General features: G+C 38.2%; 1 protein-coding gene across 1 annotated transcript in view; it reads left to right on the top strand.

The window, feature by feature from the left end:
* Positions 1-1,045: 1,045 nt before the first annotated feature.
* gnai2b (guanine nucleotide binding protein (G protein), alpha inhibiting activity polypeptide 2b) overlaps positions 1,046-12,198 on the top strand; it is a 47,291-nt gene continuing 36,138 nt past the window's right edge. The window contains exon 1 of the mRNA XM_084427082.1: positions 1,046-1,764. Coding sequence (XP_084283208.1) covers positions 1,647-1,764 — 118 coding nt within the window. The 5' untranslated portion in view covers positions 1,046-1,646. The remainder of the gene's footprint in view (positions 1,765-12,198) is intronic.

Genomic DNA, 12,198 nt, shown 5'->3' with positions numbered 1-12,198 from the left:
TTGTATGTATAGTGTAAATAGCAGAACCAATTGACAATAAAAAAAAGCTGTTTTTAAACCTGTATGTGAGTTTTGTATTTACTACCCTGCCAAAAATAACATTATGACTTTCTTATGGGTCAATATCAAAACTAGATTATAAATTGATTTGACTAGCTTGTACTGTGATAAGTTTTTCTAACACTTGATGGCGATGTTTGCAGATACAAATGACAAATGTCAGATAAACTTGCATTAAGTGCATGTTACATGTATCCTATTATTCTTGACTACTATTTATCTGCATAACGCTTATTGTTGAATATTTTAATAGGTTTCTCCGTGCCACAAACGTGCTTTCAATTCTTGATGTCCAATTCGCGAACGAGTCGTTCTTCTGAGTCGGTTCTTTTTGAATGTTTCGTTCGAACTGATTCGCACAGCGCTTGTTTATCACTCAGTCTTTGGAGAGAACCGTGAGGTGAGTGACAGGTTAGAGAAATAAATTGAACCTGTGTTAAATTTAGGCTATTTTATTGAATGAAATCCCACTCAATTGATTCAAGTTTAGGTTATTTGCCATTTCCTTACATCCTTACAGAGGTAGTGAAAATAGAAAAGATTTTATTATAAAAAAATTGTAAACAAAGTGGCAAATCAAGGGCTATGCTAAGTATAGTACCCAGGTATATAGTATAGTTTGTTATAAAAGTAATGTTTAATTATGAAAAGAGTATTCCATAGATATGATAATGTTATTATTCTTATTAAATTATATATTTTTGTAAACCAACAGATAAGACTGAATTGATTTCACTAACTAGATTTTTGTGTCTTTTCAGTTAAATGTTTCTTATTATGTGTCATTCTCGTTTAAACGTCAGTGTGTTAATAATTAATCATGTTTGTTGAGTGATAATTTCAAAGAATCAATGAATCATTTTTAACAAGTTCGTTGAACCATATGAGCAAACCGATTCTCTGTTCGGAATCAGCAGCAGAAAACTACTGCATTTCCCACAATTCACGTGCAGTTGTTCATCAGTGGGTGGGTGCTGCAACGCTTGGGCTTTTTCACATTCTTACGCTCTGTTTATTCCTCAGAAGAAATCAGCGCGAGTGGAGCGCCGCGCCGAACGCTGCAACGTTCTGAATTTGAATTTTTAAATATTTAGAATTTCCCTTGCCGGGTTCGATATGCAGAACGTTTGAATTTTAAATAATAACGGGGGAAAAAATACCAGAGCTGTTTGGCGGCAGAATTTCTCAGGAGTTGTATATTATTTTCGCGTGTAAAGAAAGGCACCTGACTCAGTGCAAGCGAATGATTTTGATTTCAACAACTGTGAGCGGTAGATGAAAGCGCCGACGCCGCGGCTGCTCTTTGATCTGAAAGGAGGCGCTAAAGGAAGATTGATTGATTGATTGATTTGGCGGAAAGCTAAAGCAACTTTTTAATCTCCTTTAAACATATTGTAACCCTCCTGATTGATGGAGGCTCACAGGACGGGCATTTTCGGAATCAAACCTTTTACATTGTGACACTTTGCACCTTTATATCACATCTGTCAATCCACGCGGCGTCTTTATAGTTTACAGTTCTTGAGCGGAACGGACCGAGCTGATCTGACCCGTTCTCTGAAGTTTGACGCGCGCACGGTTCGATCATGGGCTGCACGGTGAGCGCTGAAGACAAGGCGGCCGCCGAGAGATCAAAGATTATCGACAAAAACCTGCGGGAGGATGGAGAGAAGGCGGCGAGGGAGGTGAAACTGCTCCTGCTCGGTAAGTCATGGCACGTCGTGTGTGTGTGTGTGTCATTTTTAGCAGGTCTGTGTGTTTAGAATGCTCCCGCGAAAGATTTCGTTTTCCAGTGCTCTTTGTCACATGCTTCCATAAAAACAACATGCCAGTACTTTGCTACTCGTTTGGAGGAGATAAATTTAGTTTGATATTGAGGTTGAGGATATGATGTGCGGTTCGATTCGATTTGTGATGGATGAAAACACACCAGCATCCGTCTAATGCACTGCTGCTGTCTTTCATTTGAGCACAATATTATATACAAAAAAAATAATAATCAAGCAGTAAGAAATGTAATGTTTGTGGACATGTACCGCGAAAATACCATAGCATACCTTAAAACACTTTTGCTTTCCATATAAGATATAAATACTACCGTGTTTTTTAGGCATTTTTATATGATCAGTGATAAGACGTGCGCACATGCACATACATTCCGAGGTAATCATCGAAGCACTGTCTTGGTGTTTTGGATATACCATGGTAGGAGTATGGTATGAAAGTGTCATGGTATAGTGATGATATTGGTGGTGATACCATGGTGCAGAACATTCATGGTACTCCAAGCAAGGTACTTCCAATGGCATATTTTTTTTGTGTGTAAATTATATAAAAGTACCATGAAATTACCATCTGTACCATGCTCATGACACATTTTTAGGCATGATTTTGTATGGGGGTGCATGAAAAACCAGCCCGCCATTATCTCACTGCTTCATCAACACTGTTATGTGACATTAAATATACATTTGCAGAGTGCATAAGTGATCAGGATTCTGCATATTGTCATAGTTATATCATCATTATCAGTGATGTTTTTATACTGTTGTTTAATTTAGTATCGTTTAGCTTATTCAGGTCAATTGCAGATGTTCTGCAATATAACCACCTGCAATAATGCATTATGTAACTCTTCTACTATACGTCCATTAGCTATACTCACCTCTGCATTGGAAAAAAACACTTATCAATGTTTAATTATGTGGTTTCCATGGATGCCGCATTGTCCCTTATGCTCATGTATTTAGGCCTTGTCATAAATAATCTCAGCTCTCTTGTTCTATTGCTATTTTGTATCAAAAGCTTGGCATTAAATGAAGTAAACAGGCATCCAAGATACAATGCTGTTTGACTTTTAGCAAGACGACCAGGTTAGGAATAAACAAGAGCCTGCAGGTAGTGCACTTGTCGAGTAACCCTGCTGTGAGAATCAGATAAGTACAGCTCTAAACAAAAGACTTCACCATTCAATTATACTTCATTACAGCTGAGTTCTCCCGTAACCAATCCATTTTTATTCTGTCAGGTCCATTGGTGGTAAATGAAAGCGTGTTGGATTCTGAAAATTACTTTGGGGTGGGGGGGTTTTGGATGGGGGGTACTGTACGATTCTGTAGTTAATGTATGTTGATACACACCTGTTTAAAAGTCAGTGGATGTTCTGGTAAAATACCTGGATCAACAAAATGATTAGTACAAAAACAATCCATTAGATATGCTGCAGTATGAGTGATGTTCGTAATTGCAGTGGGTTTTTTGTGGCCCATAGTAAACCTTAGGTTAGATTTAACACGGATGAAAACGAGGCTGACTAAGCACTGTATAAAGGTACTAGATCATGTAATTTTCATAAATTTCACAACAAGTTTTTGTCCACTGACTTACTAATACATCATTTGTTTCATTTACTGGATGAATCAGCATTTTTTGAACAAGTCTTTTGAATGAATGATTCAATGAATGACATACATTTTTTTAACAGTCACTTGTAACAATGCAGTTGATACAATCTTTATATTTGAAGCGTCAATTTACTTTCTAAAAGGGATTTACTCTATTTTGATCGCTACCATAGTAATACATTAGTGTTTATCCAAACTATTAACTTTTATCCCAGTACTTCTGATATAATTTGAACATTTGTAAAACGGAAATAATGATACTGTGTTGTTGAAATGACTGTTTGTGAAGCGGTTTCATACTTGCACATGACAACTGCTCTCTCTGGTTCATTGATTAGTAGTAAATCGCCATCACCTGCTTTCAGATGGAGCGGCATTTACTACAAAGAGCCGTAGTTAACTGACAAGCTGAGCCATATCGCATTAATAATCGCTGGCGATACGGCCGCGATTTTAATGCGATATGGCTCAGCTTGTCAGTTAACTACGGCTCTTTGTAGTAAATGCCGCTCCATCTGAAAGCAGGTGATGGCGATTTACTACTAATCAAGGAACCGGCTTTACTGACGAGATGCGCATAACAATCTCACGATTTAAATCGCCCAGCCCTAGAGGTCAATATTGCGATTGCGATATAATAAACAAATGGTTTCATGAGTCAACTTGCTTGGTTCTCAAGGAAAATAAATGCACACACAGATTAGTGATAATCTGCCTAAAGAAAAAAGTTCTTTAGTCAAGAGCAGTGAGTGTTTTTCTCTGTTCCCTTTGTTCTTTGATTAACTTTAGCGACAGATAATTAGTGGCTACTGTGTACTGTCCCTTTAAGACCAGCTGCTGCTGTCAGAGACGCGGATCTCACACGCGCCTCATTCTCTCACGAGTCACAACTCTTCACGTTTATCATAAGACTACTCTTATGTTATGAAGATACTCGACAAAAAGACATTTTGGCATAATTGTGTGTGTGTTATTGTTCGTTCAAGCTCGAAAGAGAACTGCATGTATTCTGGCATGCTGTTTGGTGCGAGTCTTTCTGTGTGTCACAGTCAGGACATTCACAGGCAGCGTGATTTCGGCCGGGCTGTCTGTACGATACTGCCGCGCGTCTATCTGTGGGTCGTATGTATGTACGTATGTATGTATGTGTGTGTGTGTCAGGAGGACATTCACTGACAGCGCGTTCTTTTTTTTGTCTTATCGCGCATGAATGGTTTAAAAGCATTTGCATGAATTAGAGCGGGATCATGTAATAGTAGCCAAAGGATGCCAAAAATTAACAGATGCTGCGTTAATTGCGTTAACAGCGCTAATTTGTTTATTTAATATAAAATCGCAGCATTTTGCGTCATAGAATCGCGTAGGCTTGACATCGCGATTGCGATACGATTAATCGTGCAGCACTAGTTTGAATCGAGATCGCAATCTTTTTACGATTAATCGCACAGCTCTACTGTTTATTGACAAGGATGTCTGTAGATTCTTTTGCAGGGGTACAAGGATATGCCAAGATATCTCAAAATGACCAAATATTGTCTGATTCATAAGCCTGCCTGATATATCAGAATATTTACCATGTGTAAAATCACATGTAGTCTGGTTAACGTTGCTCACATTGAGCCTGAGCATTTCGTTTAAGTTTGGAAGTATCAGATTTTGTCATTAAAACAGATTATGAGACCGTTCATCTCTTAAAGTTAGTGTAGCTGCTTTAACTGTGGCCTAATTCTGCATGGAGTCTCTAACCTCACACTTCAGTGCCGCCACGCCACCCTGAGCTGGAGCGTTTGTGTCCTGTATGTCATATCCTGTTAGTGGCGCAGCATGTGTGCTGTGATTCTGACAGCGTGGGGACAGGTGTGACAGCAGCGCTCTCCTCAATACGCTTTACCCTACGGAGAGAGCAAGCAGGAGTGAGAATACAGGGAGAACATGCCTGGGGAATAGGGGAGACAGACTTTAGATGTAATCAAAAAATTGGATGAATTTAGCTTGACACTGATTCCCCCTAGGTAACTCGTAGCATGATGTTCAACTTTAAAAATATCTCTATGTAAAAAATAAAAGCAATCTAGAAAGCACATATGCTACATTATTTAGGTCTCAGGCTCACAGTGTTAAATCAGAAATGAGACACTCAAGCCTTGACTAGTACAGTGTAAATAGGGATTTCCACACACCAGTGTTTACTGAGCTCCCACTAATGACTTCATACGGTCAGGTCTGAAAATGATAGATGACCACACAGCAATAATCTCATGCTGTTATATCCTGTAAACACAGTGCAATTTCTCGTCAGCACCATATTCTGCCTTATTCAGCGTTTTCACAATATTGCTAAACTTACATCAACATCATCAGTTTGAAACATTCTGGCTTGGTTACTTTCCATTGTTTACTGACTCAGATCCATCACCTGTCTTGGGTTGTACAGGTAGTCGGTTTAAACATGTCACTTTAGTATGAAAACAACTCCAGCACTAGCAATGGAGAAAAACAATTATCTAAATATGATGATGCACTCAAATGCATTTACGTTTACATGCTTTTACTTTATGTTGCCAGGAAATTGACCGTAATCAGAATACAATCATGCATTGAATGTACTGTTCAATATAGCAATGTTTCTGTACATTTCTAATTCAATCTGGTTTGAAAGACAGATCATTGTTTATGATGACTTAATTACTTCAGTGTAATTTGAATCAAATTAAATAAATAGAAGCTGATTGAGTATATGTTCAAGTATAAGAATAGTCTCTCATTGCTGTGCATTGTGGGATTGCTTTATCTGCAATGGATGTTGAACGTTTTCTCCGTTTTTCCAGAATGAAGCATTTTACAAGCAGTGTAATCTGTCGTCTACAAATTGAGAACCACACCTATGATATATGACGCCTACAAATGTTGTCTTGCTGGGAATCTCACTAGGTTTATGTAACAGAACTGTGGTTCAGACAGGTTTTTCATAATCATTTTTCCTAATAGCCTCTTTCACTCCTTACTCAGTATGCGTCACATGTTTGAAACCACGCTGGTCAGAATTATTGACCTTGCCTCCTCTTCATGTCTCTGCTGTTTATGAGCAACTCACCATTATGACACATGTCTGGTGGTCATGGATACACCAGACTCTTATCAGTTGGGTTTAATTAAAAAAGTTGGCTGCCATGTGAATGCCAGGAATATCCTTGAGTCAGGTTTTTTTTTTAATCCTCCCATGGACATGGACTGCAAGTGTTGAATCCCCAAACAATTGTGAAGTCAAGGTCATGCCACAGACTCCAAGCGGGAAGTACTTTGTGGTCTTGCGTTTATGTAAACCGAGCTTCTTTAAACTCTTTCCTCATCATGCCTGAACATTTCAGGTGTGCTAGGTTGGCAAAACTCAAGGAAATTCCAAAAGACAAAAGCTTTGAGGACAAGAATGACGAGCACTTTCTTCGGGTTTAGCTTTTTTGAAAGGAGATTGGCCAGCGGCGACAGTTACGTCACATAACTAATGGAATTGTGCCACAGAATTGGGGCAAGTGACTGTCAGGAGGGTTCATGTGCTGGAAGCTACTGTTGTAGACACTCGTTTTGAAGGGGATATTCTGGACTCTTTTATGCAGGTCCTTTTTTGAGACATTTCTATGTGTAAATTACTTGGAAATCCCTGAGGAAGTGGAATTTGGAAGGTTTTAGCAGCACATCTTTTATAACAGCAGACAAGGGCTGGGAAATATAGCTAGAATTATGTGTTAATATTTTCATCAAAATCATATCTCAGTGGCTGTTGGGTTGGAATAATGGTTAGAAAAACATTGTATTCCTATTCATTTAAAAAAAAAATACTTATTTCTATTCTACCATTTTAATTATAAAAATAAATAAATTAGTATACTTTTATTTAGGAAGGTCACATTAAATTGATCAAAGATCTTTATAATCTTAGAATTATTATTTATCATCATCATCATCATCATCATCATCATCATCATCATCATCAAAAAAAAAAGATCGTTTTCCACAGGAAATATATTCAAATACAAGTTATTTTAAATTATATTAAATTAATAATGTTATACAATATTACTGTTTTTGCTGTATTTTTTGTATATCAATAAATGCAGCTTGGATTGCATAAGACTTACTTAAAAACATAAAAATGTTACCATTTCCAAACTTTTGAACAATAGTGTATAATCAGAGGAACCAATATTTCAACCAAACAGCCATTGTGCTGATTAAAATCAAATGTACACTACAGTAAAGTCTGATGTGGTCAGATAAGCTGCTGTTTTATTGTATAGATCATCAAGAAGCACATACTTGTAATTTCACATAAAGCTTGAAAGCACACTGAGAGGTGAGTGTTTTGGGATAAAAGCTGGTGTATCTGTTGTTAAAAACCTAGAAGACAAGTGGCTTCGGTGATTTATCTGCTGCACTGTTTACATTTGAGTGTTCTGAGTCATTGTGTTGTGTCTGTGTAACTCTGGCTCATGATGTTCTGAGGGGTTGGAAAGAGCAGAGGTCAGAGTCGGATATTCCTGTCAGGAGACGTCAAGCAAACAGCGACAGTCCCAGACAGTGATAAAACGGCACCTTCTCCTCTTACCTTCAGATAGAGTGCAAAAACAGCTCGCCAAGGTGACTCCTCGCAGAACAGGTGACAGCTTCCTGCACACACTTACATCTTCAACGTTCACACACACACACACTTGACTTCAGAATGAGACTGTGTCCTCCAAAAACCTCCTCTGTGATTTGTGCACATTTGAAAACAGACGTCTGGCTTTATAGGTTTCCTATTTCAGCTCGTCTCAAAGGTCTTACATCAACCTTGCCCAACTTGAAAGTGTCTCCTGTTCTTTCATAGAATGATGTCAGATCTTCAAGTCTCAGCATGCCCTGAAATATACCAAAAGTTGGTGTTGCAAGTGGTCCTTTAAAACTTGAAGAAACCTAGAGTTTTATGGCTATGTTGTGCTTTTTGCTTGCTTAATGTTTAATGAAAAAATAATTGATATGACTCAGAAGCCATACGATAGCTTTGTGTGATGAACAGAGCAATGCTTAAGTTGATATTTACTGAAAATCATTGCCACAAATCTAATTTGTGTATGCACATATTAAAACTTAATGCATTAATAGGTCACAAGACACAGTGGCCATCGGCACCATTGACATCACACCTGTTACGTCAACAGAAAATGATGTTTTCAGGACTGACGAACTGTGCAATATGGGTCGATTTAGTTTTCATGTTGTCTTTGATGTGTGCTGAGATCAGTCACAGAACATGTTTTCTCTTGTTTAGTTGTTCAGGGCCGCTCTACAATAGTTGTTCCTTTGTTGTCGTGTGTATTATTTGGGATGTTGTGCATTTATTGATCTCAGCCTATTGGGGCTAAAATGCTTGCAGCCATTTACCAGCGACCTGCTGTGCTGTTTCTGTCATTAAAGGCTGAATACATCAGCTGGTTTGCCAGTTTCTCTCACACTCATTGTCAGTCCATTTTCATTCCTGCAAAGCTCAGAAAATAGACATAACCTCCTGCAGCCCGTATTATAATCTGTGCAGTGAAGTTGAGAGCATGCAAAATCGAAAAATCCATCTTAACACAAAGAAGATTTACTTGGCGTATATGTACTACCGTCCGTTCAAGATGTTGGGGTTGGTCAGATCTTTTAAACGATTTTAAAAGAATTTTCTTATGCTCATCCAGGCTAAATTTATTTGACCAAAAATAATGTAAAAAGAGTTATATTTTAAAATTTTAAGTGCATGTCTGTGTGAGGTTCTGCTAACACAAGAGCTGTTGAAGCTCCGCCCTCTGTGCCGGGAGCAGCTGCTCATTTGCATTTAAAGGGACAGACACAAAAACGGAGCGTTTTTGCTCACTCTCAAAAAGTGACAACTTTAACATGCTATATAAAAATATCTGTGGGGTATTTTGAGCTAAACACACTCATCAGACACTTATTTTACCTCTAGTGAAAAGGGCATTATACCACCCCTTTAATGAATAGCAAGATCAAAAGAACAGCATTGATTTGAAATAGAAATCTTTTGTAACATAATTCACTTTTCACACATTTCACATGTGATCACATTGATTTCACAGTATGTGAACGTATGTGTTTTTGCACATGTGAAATTCGTGTGGTTTTTCTTTAAGGATACAGTCACTTTCAATGAATTTAATGCATTCTTGCTGAAAAGTGTTAGGGTGTTTAAGACTGTGTCTTAAAGGGATAGTTCACCCAAAAATGAAAATTCTGTTATTAATTACTTACCCTCATGTTGTTCCAAACCCGTATTACTTTTCGTTCATCTTCGGAACACAAATGAAGTTCTTTTTGATGAACTCAGAGCTTTCGGACATGTCCCTCCATTGACAGCTACTCAACTACCACTTTGACGCTTGTAAAAATTCGTAAAACTAAAAGAGATCGTAAAACTAATCCGTATGAATTGAGCGTTTTAGTCCAAATTTTCTGAAGAGACTCGATCGTTTTATTTGTTGAATAGATTTAATTTAGGCTTTTATTCACGTTTAAACATTACCCAGTAAACATAAACAGAAGCAGAAAAAATCTTTGATTTGTGTGAATAGCTCCATAGAGATCTATTGTTCAGATTCAAGAGCTCCATCGCGTCGAACATTGGCACCGAATTATCACGTTCAGTGTGAAAGTCCCTTAACTTGTAATAGTAGTCTTAGCAATTTATTTAACCAGCCCCTGGTGTTACACCAAATTTTCCTTTAAATTTCCTTGTAAAGCAGCAGTCCATTTGACAAAGTCTCTTTTCCTCAGTAATTCTTGACCATAATTGGGCAAATCTTCATTTGCTGACTTCTCGTCTTGCCAGACGGAATGAAGGGAACTGCGAAACCCATCTGACACAATGCCGTGGGCCCTCCGGTGGAGGGTTTGAACATGGCTCTGTAGGAGTGCTCTTTGTGAAGCTCTCCTCTTTTTGAAGCACTGCTCAGAGATGTAAATTGGGCTCAGGCTCTGATTAGGGCACTTGACGGGTGGCAGTGTAGAGCCGCACTGGAGATCAAAGACACTGGAAACGCTGAGGACGAAGACTCTTTAGACGCCAATGCCCTAAATTGGTCTAATTGATCACGGTAGTGAATGCTGTCATTATGGACGCCCTTCTCAGCGTCTCAAGAGCGTTCTTTTCTCGGAGAGGACACTACGGACATGCAATAAGTATATAACACAATAGTTTGCCATCTGAAAAATCAGTAGATGAAATTTAAACTGTTTTTGAAAGTAAACTGCAGCTTGAGTTGTTACTGAGCGCAGGCTTTGACACTTGGTCATGCTGGCAGTGTGAGTTCAAGCCTATTTTGCACCATTACTCAATCCTCTCATTCCCTTTTCGGCCTATTATTTTCTGCCCTTTGACTATTACTGTCAATTAGCATTTGGCAGTTTGAACAGTCTTATATTATTGAACACTATAATTTAACTCTACAATATAATTTGCTGGAAAGACATAGAAAAATGTGTTTATATATTAGGCGTATTATTGGTGCTCAATTATTAATAATGGTTTAATCCTTTTCGGAGCAAAAATATTTGTGTTCTGTAAACGGATCCCTGGTCAAACTGCAGTCTAAAACTCCATCTACGTGTGATTTGTGATAAGACTGATTGCATTGCGCATTCTGAGTGCATTTCTCTGAAAATCCCAGCCAATTTCCCCTGTACATTGTGTGCCGTACATTTCCCATGCTCATCACGCAATGATCTCTTGTTTCTGTCTTTCATTTCATGTCATGTTTTGGTTTCGTTCTTTATCTTGAAACAAGCCTCCTGCTGCTTACAGTGAGATCATTTGATGTGGACAGAAAAAAATGAATAATTACATGGAACAAACATATAACGGGTCATAGAGGCTTATGTGTCAGATGGAATTGATCCCCCCCTCCCCCCTCTCATGTTTTACATTTTTAGTGGTGGACACTAAGCCGGGTTTTTTTTTTTTTTTTTTACCAGAATTGGAGGATATGAAACTTTTGAGTTTCTTTGACTCTGGCCAGTAAGAAACGCCATAGTAAGCACTGAGCAACTAGAGCTAAACATGATTTGATGTGACGTAACCTCATGTTTTGGCACACACAAGTTATTTTGTATTAATTACCAAATTGAAGCGATTTGCCAGTAGCAAACTAGCAAGTCAAAGAAAGTTTTTTTTTTACGTTGTTTTCCCCTTGGCATGAGTGAAAAAGTTCACAGTAGAATGTGTTTTATTGTCCTGCTGCATTGAGCCGCTGTGTGTTGTGTTGGCCTGGTCTCTATAGACGAAATTACGGTTTACAAACAAATGCTATCTGCAACTCTTCTGGCTTGTCTTTTTGCAGGGTGCCTAAAGAAGATTTCGTACTTCAATTAAATAGAGCAGTGTGCATCCAATTCTAGAAGTCTGTTTGAGATTTAGACTTCTTTTGATTTCCATCATTATCAGTGGATCAGGACAAATCTGCAAATCTGCTTGGATCCCTCTGCTCTAATCAGACCTGGTTGACCCAACTGATCCACGACTGGTGTTTTGTATTTCACTAGTTGCAAATGGCTGATTTTAACTTTGAAAGCACCGTGTTGAGAAATATCAGAGCGAAAACTTGAACATAGGACTGGGTGTTCCTTGATAAAATAACAAAAGTTTGATAAATGTTGAATATAATGTTTATGCACTATGCAAATAATGCTGTGCATGCAGACAGTT

Source organism: Rutilus rutilus (genome assembly GCF_951802725.1).
Source record: "Rutilus rutilus genome assembly, chromosome: 12".
Lineage (NCBI taxonomy): Eukaryota > Metazoa > Chordata > Actinopteri > Cypriniformes > Leuciscidae > Rutilus > Rutilus rutilus.
The sequence above is the reverse complement of the archived record's forward strand: the minus strand, read 5'-3'. Positions and strand labels throughout refer to the sequence as shown.